The sequence below is a fragment of the Crinia signifera genome, chromosome 6 (assembly GCF_055691185.1).
Source record: "Crinia signifera chromosome 6, ASM5569118v1, whole genome shotgun sequence".
NCBI classification, from domain to species: Eukaryota; Metazoa; Chordata; class Amphibia; order Anura; family Myobatrachidae; genus Crinia; species Crinia signifera.
This window is the reverse complement of record NC_139222.1, coordinates 21,402,009-21,427,425: the sequence shown is the minus strand read 5'-3', so window position 1 is coordinate 21,427,425 and position 25,417 is coordinate 21,402,009. Positions and strand designations below refer to the sequence as shown.

General features: G+C 47.8%; 1 protein-coding gene across 1 annotated transcript; it reads left to right on the top strand.

Annotated features, from left to right (window-relative positions):
- The first annotated feature begins 719 nt into the window (after positions 1–719).
- LOC146009545 (uncharacterized) lies at positions 720–23,944 on the top strand. The gene is given in 7 exon segments (XM_083149990.1): positions 720–815; positions 16,938–17,129; positions 18,205–18,328; positions 18,761–18,858; positions 19,046–19,205; positions 22,338–23,637; positions 23,639–23,944. Coding segments are annotated over 7 exon segments (2,091 nt in total). The 3' UTR covers positions 23,760–23,944.
- Positions 23,945–25,417: the final 1,473 nt, after the last annotated feature.

Below are 25,417 nucleotides of genomic sequence, written 5' to 3'. Positions count from 1 at the left end.
ACAGAAAGAGTCTAAGGAATTCTTATCCCCTGACCAAATAAAAAAAATATCATCTATAAAACGGCTCCAGGACACCAGGCCTACCCCCAGCTCGCCACCCTGCCACACCACTTGATCTTCCCAGTGGGCCATAAATAGGTTGGCATAGCTGGGGCAAACCTGGTGCCCATTGCCGTTCCGGTACACTTTAAATAAAAAGACCCTTCATGCACTTATATAACAAACTATATTTTGAGTGGAAATATTGGGGGGGGGGGGGCGTCTTATATGCTGGCAAATACGGTATCTACCGTCATGATCAGCAGAATTTCCAATACAGCATACGGTACTTGTGTATTATCTGGGCGCCCGATTTTTCCTTTTCAGGGTCCATGGGTCCCACAGGAGACATCGGGGTTGTAGGCGGATCCAGGGGGTCCGAGGCACCAATCAGCAAAGCATCTTTAAGTTTCCCAGAATGCCCAGGCCCTCTCCCCTACAGCCCCGCCTCCAGGGCTCTACCCAGTTTTTTGTTGGTGCCTGCAGGAAGCAGACGCACCTTTTTATCAGCGGGGATTGCCTCGCTGAGGCAATCCCACAAAAAGCTTAATTTTATTTTTCACTTTTGAATCTGCCGCCTTTACGGCAGAAGTCGCTTTGCGGCTCAGCCGCTCAACGCCGTCAGTCACTGACCGCGGAGCGAGCGGCTGCATCTCTCCTCCCGGCGCCGACATTCCCCCATGACAGGCGTCAAGCGGGGTAATCCGGCAGGGGAGACCTCGGCGAATAGCACCTCCGGACGTCTCCCCCTGGCAGCTTGCCCGGACCAGGAGCAGGTAAGATGGGAGGGGGGAGTGGGGGGAAAGGTGACGAGGGCAAGAGAAGGAGGTATATGTAAATGGCAATACCAGTCATGTATATATGAAACACTCAGGTGATGTAAATGAGCTTCATGCGGTTTCCTTAATTGTTGATGCACGGGGCAACAAAGCAGTAATGGGATGGCGTATGTATTCAGTCACAGTCTGACATTTTTGTGGGGGGGTTATGCGAGTCGGTTTCTTCTTGCAGGTAGGCTTCTGCGTCGCTTGGGGATAGGAAGTCTTTAAGTGAGGTTCCGTCAAATATCCTGAGTCTGGCTGGGTATAAGAGCGCAAACTTGCGGCCATCACGGATGAGATTAGCGCAGATAGGTGAGAAATCCTTTCTTGCCTTGGTCAGCTGGGCAGAATAGTCCTGGAATAAAAGTAGTTTATGCCCCTCTGTAACGATCAGATCAGGTGATCGATCAAATTAACGTATGCCTCCTGTTATGATTATCTGTTCGATCAATGTATGTCTGATATTGTTGTGAAGTTATGTCTCCTGTGAGTATTGGAATCAGGACATGTCTTTTATTATGTGGGTAAACTGTAGGTGACCCTGGTTTTAATTTGAGGCCTGTATTCCCTCTGTTTGACATCTGTGGACTCCTCTGGAGTTAGGATGTAAGATAAAGATCTGAGACCCCTCATAAACCAGATTGGGGGGGAGAGCAATAGTGTCCAGCCAACAGGCCAAAGTTGCTCTGGCCCTCCACTAAATTACCTCTTATCACTTGAGGAATGTATAAAATCTACTTCAAAGCAGGGACAAATTCTTTATGGGAAAGATCCTATATCTAGGGACCTTCACTAGGCTCAGCAAGGGAATGGTTAAAAATCCCAAGGGTGGGAGGGATGGGGGAGGCTGCAGAAAAAAACCTCTGTACCTTGGGATAGTCAGTGGTCACTACCTGGGGGTGTAGCAAACAGGCTGTAAGCGACCAGAGATTTCTTGTGGAGAACCCCCCCACGTCAGGATTTTAAGTGTAAGATACGGTTCTGTCATTTTTCCTATTTATTTTATTTCTGAAATTGCATTTAATCTTGTGTGTACTTTTTAAATCATTGTAATATCTTGTAACTATTTTTTAAAGCTCTGTAGTATTTCTAGGCATAAATAATACATATTCTCAGTCCTGGTCCTGTGTTCTTAAGACTCATTAGCCTCAGAAGAGAACGCTCCAGCGTGTTACCATTTGTATATTGTATTGTGCGGTCAGGTGCGAGCCAAGCCGCCCCTTGCGCAGTTTCAAGCGCTAAAATCAGGTTTTGGCTGGTGGCAGTGTACCTCAAGTAAAGGACCCGAGAGTCCAAAGTGAACCCCAGTCACGGCCGGAGCTGCTCAGATTGACGTATCGGAGCAGGCGACCGGTGGGTCCGTGACACCCTCCCAGGTCAGGGGTTTAACCTTGCGGGATTCTACTCATAATAATTCTTTGTGGAGGTAGTTCAGTGTTTTAAATATTACTGCACGAGGTCTGGCGCCCTCTTGTGTTCTCTGTGGGCCTAACCTGTGAGCCTGTTCAATTACTAAATCATTGCATCTATCCTGCACATTTAATAAATTGGGGAGGGTGATCCTGATAAAGTCGTAGAGGCCCTGACTCTTGACGGTTTCTGGGAGTCTGATCAGCCGCAGGTTATTACGTCTGGACCTGTTTTCAAGGTCCTGAATTTTATTCTGCAATTGGTGAATAGTTTTTGTATGATCTTTTGAGACCAACTTTATCTCAGCTACCTCTGCAAAAAGTCTCTCCAACTCTATGTTCAGTCTCAAGCACCCGTTGTTGTAGCGTAGCAATCTGCCTAATTATATCAGCAGTCTGCTGCTTCAATAGGGGAGATATGGCAGCTTTCACAGCATCTATGAGGTCCCCATATGTCACTGGGGCTTGTGGGTCAGGGAGTGAGGTGTCTCTGCGTGGTTTGTGTAGGGTATCTGGGCGAGCCAGGTTTACCTGCAGATCCTCGGATTCCCTCTCCTCCTCCTTAGAGGGATATTGGCTGTGCAGCGGTGACCCCGGGAGAGACGCACTGGGCGTGATGTGCGGCACCATTTTGGGTTCCCTGCTTCTCTTCTCTCCCTCCTTCTTGTGGCGCTTGGTGTTGCTGGGCATCGCGGGGAAATACTTTTCCATATACCGCGGGTATTCGGCGGTATAGCGGTGAGTGGGGGGGGGGCATTAGTCGAGGCGCAGTGCCTTGTAAATGATAGAATTGGGCTAACCGGCAGCGGAGCTGATTCTCTCAGCCTCCTCTCATAGGGTAGCCGAACCGGAAGTCCGTATGTGGATTCTTAGATACAGTGTCTAGGTAAACTTTCCTATGCCGAAATTGAATGTCTAACAGGGTCAAAATGTCGACCTGAAAAGGTCGATATGTGTTTTTCACATTTTTTGGTGTCAGTGTTGACATGGACTCCCAATTAGTGTAAAGCGTAGAAAGACATGTGGTGCAGATGCACACTCCATATTATTAATCAAATTCAATCAATAATAGAGGTTCTTGGTATATTCATTGGCCAATAAATATTTGCCCACCAACCAGCTTCACGGTAACCTTATTTCTGGTGGGTCCCTAATACTAAGAATCTGGGGCGCGGAACCCCAAAAAGGCCAGCATAAGCCAGTCACCCCAGGGCAGCACACAAGTGAAAAACTAGTGAAAATAAATAGTGCTAAATAAATGTTAGGGTGTGCCACCCCGAAAGCAACTCGGTTACACCAACCCAAGGGGAGCCGCGCCCCAAATCCATCTCCAAGACTAGCAATTAGTGTAAATTTTTAGGTCTTACCTTCATTGTGCCCTCAGTTTGCAGTCTGTGGCTACCAGGGACCAAACTGGTGAACTAATGTTCAGATCAGGTGGGCGGGGTGCTACTCTAAGTTGAAGGAGTCCCAACCTTCAGGCGTACAGGTGTACACAATGTTAGCTTAGGGGGGGGGGATCTTAGAATGCACACCCAATTTACATGAGGTGCTATCATGCTGGGACTTGTAGTTCTGCAAAGAAAGACATGTGGTGCAGATGCACACTCCATATTATTAATCAAATTCAATCAATAATAGAGGTTCTTGGTATATTCATTGGCCAAGAAATATTTGCCCACCAACCAGCTTCACGGTAACCTCATTTCTGGTGGGTCCCTAATACTAATAATCTGGGGCGCGGAACCCCAAAAAAGCCAGCATAAGCCAGTCACCCCTCATGTAAATCGGGTGTGCATTCTAAGATCCCCCCTAAGCTAACATTGTGTACACCTGTACACCTGAAGGTTGGGACTCCTTCAACTTAGAGTAGCACCCCGCCCACCTGATCTGAACATTAGTTCACCAGTTTGGTCCCTGGTAGCCACAGACTGCAAACTGAGGGCACAATGAAGGTAAGACCTAAAAATTTACACTAATTGCTAGTCTTGGAGATGGATTTGGGGCGCGGCTCCCCTTGGGTTGGTGTAACCGAGTTGCTTTCGGGGTGGCACACCCTAACATTTATTTAGTACTATTTATTTTCACTAATATTATACTTCCTAGCACTGCACTTTTTAACCTCTAGCTCCTGCTTTCTTATTAACACACATTTATAGCTTAGTTTTTCACTTGTGTGCTGCCCTGGGGTGACTGGCTTATGCTGGCCTTTTTGGGGTTCCGCGCCCCAGATTCTTAGTATTAGGGACCCACCAGAAATGAGGTTACCGTGAAGCTGGTTGGTGGGCAAATATTTCTTGGCCAATGAATATACCAAGAACCTCTATTATTGATTGAATTTGATTAATAATATGGAGTGTGCATCTGCACCACATGTCTTTCTTTGCAGAACTACAAGTCCCAGCATGATAGCACCTCATGTAAATCGGGTGTGCATTCTAAGATCCCCCCCCCCCCCCCCCTAGTGTAAAGCGTAACCTCTTGGTTCCCTCTCCACCCTTGGTGCAAGTTACACACATGTAATACAGGCGGCCACATCTGATTGGCTGGATGCATCTGTCATTTATGCTGATGTTCCAGTTCTATTGCTGCTGTGATGTATTGCCATGGTTACAGTGACATGAGCGATCAGTGTGCAATAAGACTCCATGTCTCCTAGTCTGACTGTATATGGGAAAGCAGCTGGTATATGTATTACTGAGTCATTATATAACCGCATTGTTGTACCTGTGCTTTATGTATAACGGCATCTCTGTAATATATATGTAATAAATACACTGTGTGACCCTGTACTGTAATGTGTGTGGTGTATACTGATATTTGGGCCATCACTATGACTCTGCGCCTCTTGTCACACCCCGGGCACCTATGTAGGAGGTGCATGTGCTGGGATTGCCGAGCCGGCCACGTTCCGTGGTACTCACAGCCCACGAGCCCAGCACCAGGCAGCTTTATGGATCCCATTTGGCATCCGGTACTTAGACACAACTCCCGGCCACCTCCACATGAGCCCCATAATGTGGGATCTGTTACTCTGTCACTGGGGTCAGAGCTGGGAGATAATGTGTTCCCACAGGGCAGGTGCCGGTGTCTGATGCTATGTGGCAGGATCTGTACAACTGCCCCCATTATATAACATGAGACACATAGGGGGAAATGTACTAAGATGGGCATATACGGCAGATCCCGATACAAATGGAAAGAAATGAGATTGGCCGTATAAGACCCAATAATACGAATGGACCATACATTTACAGAGATGTCATATTCTCCTCATTTGTATTTTCAGATGATGTAGTCCATATTCTGTTACCGGTGGGTTAAAGTTCGAGGGGACCAAGATGGCTGGATCCCAGAAAAGTACTTCAATAAATTACTTTAGTTTTAAAGTACACTTACTGTATTTGCTGGCGTATAAAACTACTTTTTTCCCCTGAAAAACATGCCTCCAAGTGGGAGGGTCGTCTTATACGCCGGGTGCACTTGTATAACAAACTATATTTTGAGTGGAAATATTGGGGGGGGGGCGATTTTTTATTGTACAGGCACCCAGATGACTAATTCCTATGTTAAATGCCCCCCAGACCCGATTTTTGATTGTACACCTACCCTGATGGGTAATGCCTATGTCAAATGCCCCCCATTGTTAACGCCACCCCGCGATCAACACCAACCCGAAGCGTGGCGAGCGCAGCGGTACGCGCCCTCCAACCTTTTTATACCCCCACTATCCACATCGGTGTGGAGTTGATTTTATATAGTGTGGTGAGCCCCGCGGGATACGAGCCCAAAGTGTGGCGAGCGGACGTGAAATACATGTTAAGTAATCCGCGTCCCCTCGCCACGCTTCGGGCTCGTATTCCGCGTCCCCTCGCGGGGCTCGCTGCGCTTGCCACACTATATAAAATCTACTCCACACCGACGTGGATAGTGGGGGTATGAAAAGGTCAGTGGATGCTGCGCTCGCCACGCTTCGGGTTGGAGTTAACAATGGGGGGGCATTTTACCTAATAATTACTCATCCTGGTGGGTATACAATTAAAAATCGGGTCAGGGGGGCCATTTAACATTGAGTACAATGTAAAAATCGGGTCGTAACGTCCAAAAACCCCAAAAATCGGGTCCCATCGCATGCCTTAAGTACTGGCATGCGATGAAAAAAATTGGGCGCCCACATATTACACAAGTACCCAGCATACACATCAGCAAACTCAGGAGCCCCGCCCCCTGCATCAAGAGGCTGAGTTGGTTTCTTCCTGGCACTTCTGCAGTCAGTGTTCATCCAAGAATGAGGCTACCCTAACACTGACAGGGTCCTGGTTATATAAGCTACAGAGGCAACCCTAACACTGGCAGGGTCCTGGTTATATAGGCTACAGTGACTACCCTAACACTGACAGGATCCTGGTTATATAGGCTACAGAGGCTACCCTAACACTGACAGGGTCCTGGTTATATAGGCTACAGAAGCTACCCTTACACTGACAGGTACCTGGTTATATAGGCTACAGAGGCTACCCTAACACTGACAGGGTCCTGGTTATATAAGCTACAGAGGCTACCCTAACACTGACAGGGTCCTGGTTATATAGGTTACACAGGCTACCCTAACACTGACAGGGTCCTGGTTATATAAGCTACAGAAGCTACCCTAACACTGACAGGGTCCTGGTTATATAGGCTACAGAGGCTACCCTAACACTGACAGGGTCCTGGTTATATAAGCTACAGAAGCTACCCTAACACTGACAGGGTCCTGGTTATATAGGCTACAGAAGCTACCCTAACAGGCTCCTGGTTATATAGGCTACAGTGACTACCCTAACACTGACAGGGTCCTGGTTATATAAGCTACAGAAGCTACCCTAACAGGCTCCTGGTTATATAGGCTACAGTGACTACCCTAACACTTACAGGGTCCTGGTTATATAGGCTACAGAGGCTACCCTAACACTGACAGGGTCCTGGTTATATAGGCTACAGAGGCTAACCTAACACTGACTGGGTCCTGGTTATATAGGCTACCCTAACACTGACGGGGTCCTGGTTATATAGGCTACAGAGGCTACCCTAACACTGACTGGGTCCTGGTTATATAGGCTACCCTAACACTGACAGGGTCCTGGTTATATAAGCTACAGAAGCTACCCTAACAGGCTCCTGGTTATATAGGCTACAGTGACTACCCTAACACTGACAGGGTCCTGATTATATAGGCTACAGAAGCTACCCTAACAGGCTCCTGGTGATATAGGCTGCAGTGACTACCCTAACACTTACAGGGTCCTGGTTATATAGGCTGCAGAGGCTACCCTAACACTTACAGGGTCCTGGTTATATAGGCTACAGAGTCTACCCTAACACTGACAGGGTCCTGGTTATATAGGCTACAGAGGCTACCCTAACAGGCTCCTGGTTATATAGGCTACAGTGACTACCCTAACACTGACAGGGTCCTGGTTATATAGGCTACAGAGGCTACCCTAACACTGGCAGGGTCCTGGTTATATAGGCTGCAGTGACTACCCTAACACTGGCAGGGTCCTGGTTATATAGGCTGCAGTGACTACCCTAACACTTACAGGGTCCTGGTTATATAGGCTACAGAGGCTACCCTAACACTGACAGGGTCCTGGTTATATAGGCTACAGAGGCTACCCTAACACTGACAGGGTCCTGGTTATATAGGTTACAAAAGCTACCCTAACACTGACAGGGTCCTGGTTATATAGGCTACATTGGCTACCCTAACACTGACAGGGTCCTGGTTATATAGGCTACAGTGACTACCCTAACACTTACAGGGTCCTGGTTATATAGGCTACAGAGGCTACCCTAACACTGACAGGGTCCTGGATATATAGGCTACAGAGGCTAACCTAACACTGACAGGGTCCTGGTTATATAGACTACAGAGGCTACCCTAACACTGACAGGGTCCTGGTTATATAGGCTACCATAACACTGACCGGGTCCTGGTTATATAGACTACAGAACTCCTGCATATGCTGTTTTATAAGTGCAAAGGCTAAAGTGTAATATCATAAATGTAAATAACACTAGAGGGCGCTATTGCCTGAATTATGAATAATCAAACAAATGTATTTACAAATGTGTACATAGGATTACATAGATTAAAGACACAATGTGAATGCAATGTCCCAGGATTGAGAAGCAAGGACAAAAACACGTGACTTAGTTTAGTCTAATATAACCAGTGACCGTTGTCTATTGGGACAAACATGTTAGAATCTAAAACCGCCTCTATCCGCTCATACGAGAATATACAGATATCCCTTCTTGTCCTATCACCATTTACATTAATGAAAGAAACACCCACCATACTTCTAAAGATTATATTATATACAAAAGCAACAATACCTGACATCAAACTTAAATGAGCAATGACAATATATTCATCAGTCCTGCTACATTCCACCCTTGGTCTCAGGTAGTTTTCCACCATACACCTTCCAGGTTTCTCCTGTGGGGAGACCTCTGTTGTCCTGTATTGCACCAGGGCATCTGAGATTTCATTGCCTTCTAGCCCAGTGTGTAATAGACATGTCCCACAGACACAGGCCGTCCATAACACTGGTTATATAGCTCAGTTTCCAACTTGGTGCTACAACAAGGCGAGCATCCATGTCATCCATCCTTGGGATACAGTACAGCTGTTGGTGTTAATGATGATGATGGGAGGAGCTTTGGTTTCTTCCAGCAGCCTGACTACAGCATGTAGCTCTGCTTACTGACATGTTCCTTCTTCACCACCCCCATGTATCAGTTCTGGGGTGCTTCCTGTGGAGACCACTGTTGCTGACCACTCTGTGGACCTGATGCTGTGGATTGCTTGGGCAGTCTCTTGTATGGACGCTCCACCTCTTTCCGACCACTTCCATTCCTGCAGCATCTGCTCCTGGGCCATGGCTGTGTGTGCCTAGGCCCTTTCGCCTCACCCACCCTGCCACTGGTAAGTCAGTGCGTATAGTGACCGGTTGTGGCATGATGACGCTCCCCACATGCTGGAGTGCAGTGTATGCTGTCTGTGGGTGTGGTAACTGCTTGCTCCAAAGTTCAATAGGAGTCTTCAGTTCAGTACTCTGGGTGGCAGTGGAGTCAAATGCTCTTCTGCCATAGACCCAGTCATACCAGATGAGGTGCCTACTGCTAAATCCAGGGGTGCTTTCATGTAGGTGGGAGCTGACTGGACAAACATACAGAGATCAGGTCCTTCCCGCTGTATCACACTCATTCCCCCACCTCATGGATTTGCAACTTTCACCAAACGTCGAACACACCCTAACAAATATACCTGCTGAATACCCTCTCTAGTAGTGTGCCACGGTGAGGTGGGCATCATCTGTATTTTTATTACTTCACAAGTCAATAATGTCCAGGTACCATCCCTACTGTGAAACCTCTGCGCCTGTAAATGCACCCGGGGATCTATTGGCAAAGTTCCCATTTGTGCCGTTTCTGTGGAAATTAACTTAATTGAATCTCCACCCTCCTCCCACAACCGGAGTATCCCTGTAGGATTTGTAGCATATTTAAATCAAAGGGTGAGGTATAGGATCCAGACAGTCATTAGCCCAATGTTGGGATCCTGACTGCCCGGACTCAGGCAGCAAGGGCAGTGTAACAAAGCCCCTTGCGGGCTCGGTGCTCTCACCACCTATTCTATTCTCCCTCTATCACATCATGGACCCCCATGAGGGAGGATAGCCAGGGGCCGTTGGGACCCCAAGTGTCGGGGTTTTAACAGTCAAGATCCTGACTGTCGGGCACCCATATCAAATCACTCTGTTTCCCATCATCAATCACTATGGGAGCTTTCTCTGTCTCTGGTGCAGTAGCTTCCTTCTCACAAACCGCTGGTCGTGTTCCTTGTATAATTACAGGTATAGCTTTAGGAGGGTTTGTATACAGCAGATCCCTGATAAACATTTGACGTATGGGTCAGTCAGTGTGAGACGTATGGGTCAGTCAGTGTGAGACGTATGGGTCAGTCAGTGTGAGAAGTATTGGTTAGTGGGTCTGTCAGTCAGTCCGTGTGTAATGTATGGGTCAGGTAGTCAGTGTGAGACATATGGGTTTAACAGGACAATCAGTGTGAGACGTATGGACTAGTGGGTCAGTCAGTGTAAGACCTATTGGTCAGTGTGTCAATAGATCAGTGAGATATATGGGTCAGTCAGACTGTGTGATACGTGTTGGTCAGTGCGTGTGAGACTTATGGGTCAGTCCGTGTGAGATGTATGGGTCAGTCCGTGTGAGATGTATGGGTCAGTCAGTGTGTAATATATGGGTCAGTTAGTCAGTGTGAGACGTATTGGCAACACCGGCCCTCCAGATGTTAGTGAACTACACATCCCAGGATGCTTTGCATTAGTTTTGCTTTGTGGCCATGCTGAAACTGATGCAAGGCATGCTGGGATGTGTAGTTCATCAACATCTGGAGGGCCGGTGTTGCCCAGCCCTGGGTTAGCGGGTCAGTCAGTCCGTGTGTAACGTATGGGTCAGTGGATCAGTCAGTCAGTGTGAGATGTATTGTTTAGTGGGTCAGTCAGTCAGTGTGAGACGTATGGGTCAGTCAGCATGAGACCTATAAGTCAGCGAGACGTATGGATTAGTCAGTTTGATATGTATGGGTCAGTGGGTAAGTCAGTGCAAGACGTGTAGGTCAGTCAGTGCGAGACGTGTAGGTCAGTCAGTGTGAGACGTATTGGTTAGTGGGTCAGTCAGTGTTAGACATATGGATCAGTGGTTCATATAGTCCGTGTGTAACATATGAGTCAGTCAGTGTGAGAAGTATTGGCTAGTGGGTCAGTCAGCTTGAGACGTATGGGTCAGTGATTCAGTGTGAGACACATGGGTTAACGGGTCAATCAGTGTGGGACGTTTGGGTTAGTGGGTCAGTCAGCGTAAGACCTATGGGTCAGTGTGAGATGTACTGGTCAGTGGGTCAATCAATCAGTGTGAGATATATGGATCAGTCAGACTGTGTGATACGGGTGGGTCAGACTGTGTGAGAAGTATGGGTCAGTCCATGTGAGAAGTATGGATCAGTGGGTCAGTCAGTTAGTGTGAGATGTACGGGTCAGTCAGTGTGAGATGTATGGATCAGTCAGTGTGAGACATGGGTGAGTCAGTTTGAGATGTACGGGTCAGTCAGTGTGAGACGTATGAGTCGGTCAGTCAGTGTGAGATGTATGGATCAGTCAGTGTGAGACATGGGTGAGTCAGTTTGAGATGTACGGGTCAGTCAGTGTGAGACGTATGAGTCGGTCAGTCAGTGTGAGATGTATGGATCAGTCAGTGTGAGACGTATGAGTCAGTCAGTCAGTGTGAGATGTATGGATTAGTCAGTCAGTGTGAGATGTATGGGTCAGTTAGTCACTGTGAGATGTATGGTTTAGTGGGTCAGTCAGCGTAAAATTTAGGTCAGTGGGTCAGTCCGTATACCCCACCATACCCACATTCACCTTCCAGCATTACACCTCATACATACACACCTGGGCACACCTTATACATCCTCACCCCCAGCACATATACCCCCATACCCACAGTCATCACCCAGCATTACACCTCATACATACACACCTGGGCACACCTTATACATCCTCATACCCGGCACATATACCCCCATACCCACAGTCATCACCCAGCATTACACCTCGTAAAAAAAACACCTGGGCACACCTTATACATCCTCATGCCCGGCACATATACCCCCATACCCACAGTCACCACCCAGCATTACACCTCATACATACACACCTGGGCACACCTTATACATCCTCATACCCGGCACATATACCCCCCATACCCACAGTCACCGCCCAGCATGACACCTCATACATACACACCTGGGCACACCTTCTACATCCTCATGCCTGGCACATATACCCCCCATACCCACAGTCACCGCCCAGCATGACACCTCATACATACACACCTGGGCACACCTTATACATCCTCATGCCTGGCACATATACCCCCCCCATACCCACAGTCACCGCCCAGCATGACACCTCATACATACACACCTGGGCACACCTTATACATCCTCATACCCGGCACATATACCCCCCATACCCACAGTCACCGCCCAGCATTACACCTCATACATGCACACCTTATACATCCTCATGCCCGGCACATATACCCCCCATACCCACAGTCACCGCCCAGCATTACACCTCATACATACAAACCTGGGCACACCTTATACATCCTCATGCCCAGCACATATACCCCCCCATACCCACAGTCACCGCCCAGCATTACACCTCATACATACACACCTGGGCACACCTTATACATCCTCATGCCTGGCACATATACCCCCCATACCCACAGTCACCTCCCAGCATTACACCTCATACATACACCCCTGGGCACACCTTATACATCCTCATACCCGGCACATATACCCCCCATACCCACAGTCACCACCCAGCATTACACCTCATACATACACACCTGGGCACACCTTATACATCCTCATGCCTGGCATATATACCCCCATACCCACAGTCACCGCCCAGCATTACACCTCATACATACACACCTGGGCACACCTTATACATCCTCATGCCCAACATATATACCCCCCATACCCACAGTCACCACCCAGCATTACACCTCATACATACACACCTGGGCACACCTTATACATCCTCATACCCGGCACATATACCCCCCATACCCACAGTCACCACCCAGCATTACACCTCATACATACACACCTGGGCACACCTTTTACATCCTCATGCCCGACATATATACCCCCATACCCACAGTCACTGCCCAGCATTATACCTCATACATACAGACCTGGGCACACCTTATACATCCTCATGTCCGGCATATATACCCCCCATACCCACAGTTACCACCCAGCATTACACCTCATACATACACACCTGGGCACACCTTATACAGCCTCATGCCTGGCACATAGACCCCCCATACCCACAGTCACCGCCCAGCATTACACCACATACATACACATCTGGGCATGGCTGAATAGTAAAGAAAAGGGTGGAGAACTACAAGTCCCAGCATGCACACCAGTCTCTGCCTTGCAGCACCACAGCTAGGGCTGGGAGGACTCAGCTGCCTCTCCCTGGTCCCAGAGATAGCACACACCTGGTATTATACTGCAGCCTGTGTGAGTAGAGCAGCAGCTCCCCTGTAAGTGCCCTTATGGCTCACACCCAGCAATCACTACTATGCTGTTACTAGCAGTATAATACCTGGGGTCACCTGGTGCCAGCTGCAGCACTCTCCCTCCTGCCTGCCATGCACACCAGGAAGGGACGTTTCGTTTCCCTGGTAACACAGCTCCTCCCACTCTGCCCACACAGGAAATACACTGTGGCTACAGCCGCGGGGGAGTCTGGGAGCTGAGTACAAAGTTACAAACCACAACAAAATGGCCGCCGCAGTATGAGGACACTGAGACATCACAGCCGGACTGCTAGGAGAGGTAACTGCCCCCGGGAGAATGCACAGAGAGAGTTATGTGATGTGAGGTCACCTTTAGATGATAGATTCCATGCTGTATATATGACTAATAAGGCTCCATAACACCTGTCCCATTTGCGACGGAGCGGCGGCCATTTTCCCGAAGACCAATCCCCGCGTAGAGTGACGGCAGCCGCAGCATCTCGTCTCCCTGCTGGGGCAGCGCTGCTGATCTTACCTGAGGCCTCTCACTTCCAGCAGCCGCGGTGATTAAGTTACGGGGACCGAGAGAAGACATTGCTGTATCTGGCAGCAGGTGATAGTATTGTGCTGCCCTGGGGTTATTATACAGGGGGAGCAGCCTGTGGTGTCCTGTTCATACAGGGGGGCAGCCTGTGGTGTCCTGTTCATACAGGGGAGCAGCCTTTGGTGTCCTGTTCAAACAGGGGGAGCGGCCTGCGGTGTCCCGTTTAAACAGGGGGAGCGGCCTGCGGTGTTCCGTTCACACAGCGAGAGCGGCCTGCGGTGCCCCGTTCACACAGGGGGAGCAGCCTGCGGTGTCCCGTTCACACAGGGGGAGCGGCCTGCGGTGTCCCGTTCACACAGGGGGAGCGGCCTGCGGTGTCCCGTTCACACAGGGGGAGCGGCCTGCGGTGTCCCGTTCACACAGGGGGAGCGGCCTGCGGTGTCCCGTTCACACAGGGGGAGCGGCCTGCGGTGTCCCGTTCACACAGAGGGAGCGGCCTGCGGTGTCCCGTTCACACAGGGGGAGTGGCCTTGGGTGCCCCGTTCACACAGGGGGAGCGGCCTGCGGTGTCCCGTTCACACAGGGGGAGCGGCCTGCGGTGTCCCGTTCACACAGGGGGAGCGGCCTGCGGTGTCCCGTTCACACAGGGGGAGCGGCCTGCGGTGTCCCGTTCACACAGGGGGAGTGGCCTTGGGTGTCCTGTTCACACAGGGGGAGTGGCCTTGGGTGTCCTGTTCACACAGGGGGAGTGGCCTGCGGTGTCCCTTTCATACAGGGGGAGCGGCCTGTGGTGTCCCATAGTACAGGAGGAGCGGCCTGTAGTGTCCTATTCATACAGGTGGAGTGGCCTGTAACAAATGTTATAGAGGGGGAGCAGACTCTTGTGCGTTGTTATTATTATTGTACAGTTGAGCAGCCTCTGTGTGATGATGATGAGGATGATTATTATAATATATTTTCTTATTCCATAATTACCAGTCTCTGAGTTCTTAATATTATTAGTATTATGATGATTATACAGAGCCAGCAGCCTTTGGTGCCTATTGTTACATTTTATTTTAAGACCATTCACTACAATGGACATAGCAGTGCTATTATATCCTATACTATACATGTACCTGTTGTTCTCTATACGATATATATTTAAATGTGGGGAAACATTAGAAGCTGCTGTTGTGCCTCTATGTGGATTTCTCTTACCTTTATCTAATATGTTACATGTGTACTGTGTGGTGTTTATTGTAATTCTTATATTTTCTCCAGGACAACAGAGCGGTGAGGATGAGACGCGTCACTGATTCCTCGAGGATGTACAAGAACCAGAGTCACATGACTGACAGGATACTAAATATCACCCTGGAGATCATCTACCTGCTGACTGGGGAGGTGAGGGGATCTGGGAGTGTCACTGTGACGTCACTTATATCTATAGTAATAATTCAGGGATGTGACTGGGGAGGTGAGGGGATCTGAGAGTGTCACTGTGACGTCACTTATATCTATAGAAATAATACAGGGACGTGACTGGGGAGGTGAGGGGATCTGGGAGCGTCACTGTGACGTCACTTATATCTATAGTAATAATACAGGGACATGACTGGGAAGGTGAGGGGATCTGGGCGTGTCACTGTGACATCACTTACATCTATAGTAATAATACAGGGACGTGACTGGGGAGGTGAGGGGATCTGGGAGTGTCACTGTGACATCACTTATATCTATAGTAATAATACAGGGACGTGACTGGGGAGGTGAGGGGATCTGGGAGCGTTACTGTGACATCACTTATATCTATAGTAATAATACAGGGACGTGACTGGGGAGGTGAGGGGATCTGGGAGCGTTACTGTGACATCACTTACATCTATAGTAATAATACAGGGACGTGACTGGGGAGGTGAGGGGATCTGGGAGTGTCACTGTGACGTCACTTATATCTATAGTAATAATACAGGGACGTAACTGGGGAGGTGAGGGGATCTGGGAGTGTCACTGTGACATCACTTATATCTATAGTAATAATACAGGGACGTGACTGGGGAGGTGAGGGGATCTGGGAGTGTCACTGTGACATCACTTATATCTATAGTAATAATACAGGGACGTGACTGGGGAGGTGAGGGGATCTGGGAGCGTCACTGTGACATCACTTACATCTATAGTAATAATACAGGGACGTGACTGGGGAGTTGAGGGGATCTGGGACCGTCACTGTGACATCACTTATATCTATAGTACAAATACAGGGAAGTGACTGGGGAGGTGAGGGGATCCGGGAGTGTCACCGTGACATCACTTATATCTATAGTAATAATACAGGAACGTGACTGGGGAGGTGAGGGGATCTGGGAGTGTCACTGTGACATCACTTATATCTATAGTAATAATACAGGGACGTGACTGGGGAGGTGAGGGGATCTGGGAGTGTCACTGTGACATCACTTATATCTATAGTAATAATACAGGGACGTGACTGGGGAGGTGAGGGGATCTGGGAGTGTCACTGTGACGTCACTTATATCTATAGTAATAATACAGGGATATGACTGGGGAGGTGAGGGGATCTGGGAGCGTCACTGTGACATCACTTATATCTATAGTACAAATACAGGGAAGTGACTGGGGAGGTGAGGGGATCCGGGAGTGTCACCGTGACATCACTTATATCTATAGTAATAATACAGGGACGTGACTGGGGAGGTGAGGGGATCTGGGAGTGTCACTGTGACATCACTTATATCTATAGTAATAATACAGGGACGTGACTGGGGAGGTGAGGGGATCTGGGAGTGTCACTGTGACGTCACTTATATCTATAGTAATAATACAGGGATATGACTGGGGAGGTGAGGGGATCTGGGAGTGTCACTGTGACATCACTTCTAGTAATAATAGAGGGTCATAACTGGGAGTGTCTACAGTGATAGTGTATTTTCTTATACACAGGGTTACACAGTAGTGAAGAAGACCTCTGGTGATCATGAGACACCCAGTAGCCATCACTGTGTGTCAGAAGGACAGAAGAGGACCCAGATTCCCATCATGGTGCCTCCACCTCACTCACTGATACATGGGAAAGACAATGAACAGAAGATCTTGGAACTCACTAACAAGATCAATCAACTGCTGACAGGAGAGGTGACTGCTGGGAATGGGACGTTATACAGTAACACCGGGGGATGTGACCGGAGAGATGACTGCTGGGAATGGGACGTTATACAGTAACACCGGGGAATGTGACCGGAGAGGTGACTGCCGGGAATGGGACATTATACAGTAACACCGGGGGATGTGACTGCTGGGAATGGGACGTTATACAGTAACACCGGGGGATGTGACCAGAGAGTTGACTGCCGGGAATGGGACATTATACAGTAACACCTGGGGCTGTGACCGGAGAGGTGACTGCTGGGAATGGGACGTTATACAGTAACACCGGGGGATGTGACCGGAGAGGTGACTGCTGGGAATGGGACATTATACAGTAACACCGGGGGATGTGACTGCTGGGAATGGGACATTATACAGTAACACCGGGGGATGTGACTGCTGGGAATGGGACATTATACAGTAACACCGGGGGATGTGACCGGAGAGGTGACTGCTGGGAATGGGACGTTATACAGTAACACCTGGGGATGTGACCGGAGAGGTGACTGCTGGGAATGGGACGTTATACAGTAACATCGGGGGATGTGACCGGAGAGGTGACTGCTGGGAATGGGACGTTATACAGTAACACCGGGGGATGTGACCGGAGAGGTGACTGCTGGGAATGGGACGTTATACAGTAACACCGGGGGATGTGACTGCTGGGAATGGGACATTATACAGTAACACCGGGGGATGTGACCAGAGAGGTGACTGCCGGGAATGGGACATTATACAGGAACACCGGGGGCTGTGACCAGAGAGGTGACTGCCGGGAATGGGACATTATACAGTAACACCGGGGGCTGTGACCAGAGAGGTGACTGCCGGGAATGGGACATTATTCAGTAACACCAGGGGCTGTGACCGGAGTGGTGACTGCTGGGAATGGGGCATTATACAGTAACACTGGGGGATGTGACCGGAGAGGTGACCAATGGGAATGGGACGTTATACAGTAACACCGGGGATGTGCCTGGAGAGGTGACTTCCGAGAATGGGACATTATACAGTAATACGGGGGATGTGGTCTGAGTGATGACTGTATCATTGTGTGTGTCAGGTTCCTATAAGGTGTCAGGATGTCGCTGTCTATCTCTCTATGGAGGAGTGGGAGTATATAGAGGAACACAAGGGTCTGTACAAGGACGTGATGATGGAGATTCACTGGCCCCTCACATCACTGGGTAAGCAGAGATTACATTTTATTGCACATGGTAGAGCAGGTATGGGGGCCCCTATATAATCGTATCATCTGCTAATCGCACATGTACAATGTCCTCAGTCACTGTGTGTCTCCTACAGATGGTCCCAGTAACAGAGATACCCCAGAGAGATGTCCCCGTCCTCTGTATTCCCAGGATAATCACATATATACCATGTACTCAATCACTGCGTGTCTCCTACAGATGGGCCCAGTAACAGAGATACCCCAGAGAGATGTCCCCGTCCTCTGTATTCCCAGGATAATCACATATATACCATGTCCTCAGTCACTGTGTGTCTCCTACAGATGGGCCCAGTAACAGAGATACCCCAGAGAGATGTCCCCGCCCTCTGTATTCCCAGGATAATCACATATATATACCATGTCCTCAGTCACTGTGTGTCTCCTACAGATGGGCCCAGTAACAGAGATACCCCAGAGAGATGTCCCCGTCCTCTGTATTCCCAGCAGTGTACAGAGGAGACTCACAGGACCCCACAGGAGGATCAGGTAGGTGGGAATTAGGGTCTCCCCAGTATACCAAAGTGACTGTCACTATATGAATTGCAGCAGTTGTGTGTGTGTGTGTGTGTGTGTGTGTGTGTGTGTGTGTGTGTGTGTGTGTGTGTGTGTGTGTCATATACACTGATATTCTATCTCCATAACATCAGACAATACTAATGTGATATTTTTTTAGGTTCATTGTGAAGATTTGTCTGATATTAAGGCCGAAGAAATAAAGGGAGAAGAAGAGACGGATGTGACTGATATTAAGGCAGAAGGAGAAGAGTCTTGTGTGACAGATAAGGAAGAAGAAACAGAGACAGAAGACACATATATGAGGGATGGTCAGCAGTGTAAGGAGGAGGAAATCCCTACAGATACCAGCACAGGTGAGGAATAATCACTTATTACATACTATCTGACCTGCCCGTGAAAACCTGGGAGTTTTATTTTTTTTTTAATTCCAAAATTGCTGTAAAATTTCGTCTTATGCTGCGCCAAAGGCCCAAGATTGTAAATGTTAGTGTTTGCAGTGATACTCAATGACCGCAATTAGATCAGGTGTGGTGGTGGTGTTTCAAACCCACCGCTCCTGACCTGTGTGCATACTTGCCTACCTGACCCTCTCCATGCAGGAGAAAATGCTCTGTTCCTGGACTTCCCTGGTAATGTAGGATTGCCATCACCTGTGGGGAGCTAGGTAATTGATAAGAAAAGGTGTCACCATAGGTGATGGCAATCATACATTACAGGGAAGTCCAGGTACAGAGCACTTTCTCCCGCATGGAGAGGGTCAGGTAGGCAAGTATGCTTGTGTGTTGATGAATTCTACATCCACTCCTGAGATTTAGCACCTGTAATGCATTTATTTTTTCTGTGTGCTGTACTGTTTTTGTGTATGTGGTGTTATGTATGTGTTGTGTTGTGTGTTTCTCTCCCGGGACGGGGGCGACCAAATGACCGCCCTGGCGCCGGAGACCCCACCCCCGTTCACCTCCCCCCGTGTGCAGCCAGCGGAAGTCCGATGACAGGCAGTGGGGTTCCGGGTAGCCGCTGTAGCGGCAGCTTGACTCCGTCCGTCTATCCTCTCATCTACTAGTGTGGCGTCGGGAAGTGCTGGTGATGACTTTGAAAAGACTTGCCGGACGCTGATTGGCTGACCCCGCTGGCTGTCCCCGGACCTGAGAGCGCCCCCCCCCCCCCCTCCAGCTCCCGGTGCGCGTGCCCCCACTAGTTACGGCCCTGCTCTGGTGTATCTCATACATCAGGAGCCATCAGCCCCTGTTATACTCCTGCTCTCCCCCTCACATCGTGTCACTGTGTGTTACCAGCCCAGAGATCTGACCAGTCTCCTCCCCACACTCTCTGGTGTATCTCATACATCAGGAGCCATCAGCCCCTATTATACTCCTGCTCTCCCCATCACATCATGTCACTGTGTGTTACCAGCCCAGAGATCTGACCAGTCTCCTCCCCACACTCTCTGGTGTATCTCATACATCAGGAGCCATCCGCACCTATTATACTTCTGCTCTCCCCCTCACATCATGTCACTGTGTGTTACCAGCCCAAAGATCTGACCAGTCTCCTCCCCACACTCTCTGGTGTATCTCATACATCAGGAGCCATCAGCCCCTATTATACTCCTGCTCTCCCCCTCACATCATGTCACTGTGTGTTACCAGCCCAGACATCTGACCAGTCTCCTCCCCACCGCTGGTATATATCAGCTCCTGGTGTCTTATGGACTTCCTTTTCCTGTAACCCCCCGGTGCTGTAAAGTGACCTGCCGCTTTGCAGCATCACTTTACTGCACTAGGGGTCACAGCACAGCAGGAGGCCCTGTAGACTGGAAGCAATCCCCTGGGGAGGTGAGTATGATTGTTTTTTACACTGTGATCAGCATGTGTGACACAGGACACACAGAGCTGATCATCCTGGCCCCATCCCCGCACAGCTCTCTCTGCCTAGGAACAGAGAGAGCTGTGCAGAAGCCCAGAATTTGCACCTGAGCTCTGTGATTCCCCAGCTGAAGCTGCATTATTATCACAGGGTATTTGACTTTTTTTTTAGTTTTAGTTAATTTGGCTAGAGCACGTTTCTCAAGTATAAGTATGGGAGATGTGATCTGCTTACAAAAAAAAAAAATGCGAATTGAAGGGTTTTGATCAGTTTTTCATGAAAATTTAACCAATTAAAGAGCGCGCATGTATACCAATGTATAAAGTTTTTTATTAAAAGACAATAATTAAAAATACATTAGTTAATATCAACCTTGTAATAAACCTATTAGGTATAATTGCCCCTTAGGCAAAATGTCCCGTTGACAATTAGCAATGTCCCAAGACCCGTGCTAATCAAACAGTCTCTAACTGGCGCTTAGGGACCAATAGTCAATATAAATCCTGTAGGGTAAAACACATGTGCAGATCTAATGTTACTTGAATGGTATGCTTCCCAGAGCAAAAGATCTCACCACTTGTCCTTCCCTCTTTAGAGGATATTAATTGCGGGCATTGATGGTTTTGTAATTCCACGCAAGAAAGTCTCCACACAGATGTATTTGCGGCCGTCTCAGACTCGGCGCTTACGGGGTCCTAGCAGTATCCGTTTGGCAGTGTGTGGGCTCCCGGCTCCGTCTAGGTTGAGCGGTCCTCTGCAGCCGCACACCTCGTGGCTGACAGGTGCTGTGTCAGTATTATTAGCCATGTCCCTCCTGCTATACCTCAACCCTCAGCGCCGCACATCAGTTTCCTGACGGGCACCGGATGGGTGATCGGGCAGGTCCTAAGGTTAGGACGGTGGTGTTTTGATTGCCGCGGCTGAGGAGACGTAATGGCAAGTCTCTGTGGAGATGGCAAGGGTGATGATATGCTCCACTATTTTCTATCCGATTTATCATTCGATCAACACTGGCTTCAGGCAGGAGATGGACATGGACTGGAATGCTGCAGTGATGCATTAGATTTCCGCTATATAGTCTTGGCTGCTATCACTATTTATCTATTTGATTTGCATTGGGATCCAATCTGCATCTAATGTGCAAAAACCATTTGATGACCATTCCATTTTCTATTCGATTTTGCTTCTATAAAGCCTATCTCACCATGTGTATGCTCTATTAGACATATATATCTGTGGATGGATTGGGCAGTGTGTTCTCCATACACCCTGCCCAATCCATAGTGACTGATTCCGCTGCACATCACCGCTGCCTACTGCAGCGGGTGTATGGGAGGTCAGGAGATATCACACACAGCACCATGCACTATCTAGCTTTAGGTATGTTGACCATTGGCTGTGTTGCAGAGCTGACGCGATATGTCTGGTCATTCACAGATCTATCGCTGGCTGAGGGACCATCGATATATCGGCCAGTGTGTGCGCAGCATTAGACATGTTCAGTTTAAGTGATAAAACCTCCATGAACATTTCCTTCTCAATGTAAACAATTCTGTCTGTTGTCATTCATCTGTTTCCTGTAGATGGGCGCACAAGCAGGAATACCTCGGAGGGAGATCTCATTGTGTCTCCAGATTATATACTAGAAGATAAGAACATCAGACAAGAGTCTCCAGAAGAAAACCCCATTATCCCCAATACACACCCAACATTTCCCATTGCAGATATTTCATCTGGTCCCTCTAGTCATGAGGAACCTTCTCCTGATCATTCAGACCTTACTACACACAGTACAGACCATAAAGATGATACAGTATCATCCAGTTCTGAGTTTGGTAAGAGTTCTATACATCCGTCAGATTCTGTTTTACATCAGAGTCATCAAACAGGGGAGAAACCATTTCCATGCTCTGAGTGTGGGAAATGTTTTAGCAATAAAGACCGTCTAGTTAAACATGTGAGACTTCACACAGGCGAGAAATTACTTTCATGCTCTGAATGGGAGAAATATTTTACAGATAAATCAGCTTTTATTACACATAAGAGAAGTCACACAGGTGAGAAACCATTTTCATGCTCTGAATGTGGGAAATGTTTTGCACATAAATCATCTCTTGTTACACATGAGAGAAGTCACACAAGTGTGAAACCATATTCATGCTCTGAATGTGGGAAATGTTTTAGAAAGAAATCAAATCTTCTTAACCATGAGAGAATTCACACAGGCGAGAAACCATTTTCATGCTCTGAATGTGGGAAATGTTTTAAAAGAAAATCAACTCTTGTTACACATGAGAGACATCACACAGGTGTGAAACCATATTCATGCTCTGAATGTGGGAAATGTGTTACAAATAAATTGTCTCTTGTTACACATGAGAGAAGTCACACAAATGTGAAACCATATTCATGCTCTGAATGTGGGAAATGTTTTAGAGAGAAATCAATTCTTCTTAAACATGAGAGAATTCACACAGGTGAAAAACCATTTCCATGTCCTGAATGTGGGAAATGTTTTAGCGAAAAATCAAATCAAGTTAAACATGAGAGAAGTCACACAGGTGAGAAACCATTTTCATGTTCAGAATGTGGGAAATGCTTTAGCGAAAAATCAAATCAAGTTAGACATGAGAGAAGTCACACAGGTGAGAAACCATTTTCATGCTCTGAATGTGGGAAATGTTTTGCACATAAATCATCTCTTGTTACACATGAGAGAAGTCACACAGGTGAGAAACCATTTTCATGCTCTGAATGTGGGAAATGTTTTAGAAAGAAATCAAATCTTCTTAACCATGAGAGAATTCACACAGGCGAGAAACCATTTTCATGCTCTGAATGTGGGAAATGTTTTAGAAGGAAATCACATCTTGTAATACATGAGAAGTCACACAAGTATGAAACCATATTCATGCTCTGAATGTGGGAAATGTTTTAGAGAGAAATCAACTCTTGTTAAACATGAGAGAAGTCACACCGGTGCAAAACCATTTTCTTTTTTTTAGAAAAAATTTTTATTGAATTTTTCAAGTCAAGTATTCAATAAACATTACAATCAATAAAGCAGATACATTGTTAAATATCAATGAGTGCGGATTGTTATTTGAGAAAGGTCTGAGAAGATACACTTCTATAAGAAGCTATATAAACTTCTTTGTGTATGAAGACCTAAAGGTTGTTCAGGGGTAGGAAGGAGGGGGGATATGCTGTGAGGAACAAGGGAGCTGGGGGAGGAAACCTGAGGAGGCGACAGGGGGAATGAAAATGGGTGAATGACAGGGGGAGTAAGTGCAGCATGAAAAACAAGGGAAAAAAAAAAACTCTGAGGGGAGGAGGGGTAAGGAGGTAGGGTGGGGGGATGCCGGCAATCTCCACGTAAGCATCAAGAAAAGAAAATCCAGTACATTAAAGATATGTCAACGGGGGTTCAGTTTGAAAGTAGGTTGTCCATGGGGACCAGGTTTTAATAAGAGAAGGAGTGGAATCATGTAGAAATGCGGTAATCTTTTCCACCTTGTAGGTGGACCATATGGCACTAATTAGGGTAGGTTTGGAGGGAGCTGTAGGGCTTTTCCAGTTTTTAGCGATCAGGCATTTGGTTGTATTAAGAATATGATTGATCAATTTTTGTGACGCAGGTTGGGAGCGTGGGATTGGTCTTAGTAAAAGGGAGAAAGAGGGAGAGGTGGGCATTTGTATGTTCAGCACCAGCCTAATTAAGTCATGGGCTTCCCGCCAGAGGGATTGAATGATTTGGCAGTCCCACCAGATGTGAAGGAAGGAGCCTTCTTGGCCGCATGATCTCCAACACTGGGGCGAGGAGGAAGGGTAGATAGCATGCAGTTTGGTTGGTACCATATACCATCTAAAATAGATCTTCTATGCATTTTCTTTAATTCGCGTTGAGATAGAGCTTTTTGCAATAGCCATTCTGATGTTAGCCCACGTGTTTAGGCTGAGCTCTTCACCCATGTCAGCCTCCCAATCAAATTCGTGTTTTTCCTTCTGAGGTTGGTTATAAGAAACCAGTATCTGATAGATGGTTGAAATTAGTTTTTTTGTGTTTTGGGATTGCCTGCAGAGGGATTCGAGGGTAGTTTTTTTCAAGGAGGGCTGAGCCTGAGGAAGAGAATTACAGAAATGGCGAAGCTGTAGATATTGATAAAAAATGGAGTGTGGAAACGAGAATTTGGAGCGGAGGGATTCAAAGTCTGGGAGGTGAGATGTAGGGGCGATGTCTGCGGGGAAAAGGATGTTGTGTTTCATCCAGAGTTTGAATGCGTTTTTAGTTGTCCCTGGTGGGAAAGCTGGGTTGTTCCATAGTGGGGTTAATGATGGGTGATGAGAGCGTAGTTCATAGAGTTTAGTGGATAGATCCCAAACCCTAATTGTGTGGCGTGTAGAGGGCAAAAGGGCAGTAAGGGCGAGGTGGGGGGGATCCATAGGAGGGAGGATAGCGAGTAATGTGCGATGAAGGAGGCTTCGATGTGTGTCCAAACTCTTTGAGAGGGAGGAGCGTGCCATAAGATTGAAGGGGCTATGTGCACAGCTCTGTAATATTTAAGAATGTCTGGTAGGCCAAGACCACCCGTATTATGGGGTTTTTGTAAGAGGCATAGTTTAACTCTGGGTTTTTTCCCAGCCCATACGAAAGTACTTATAT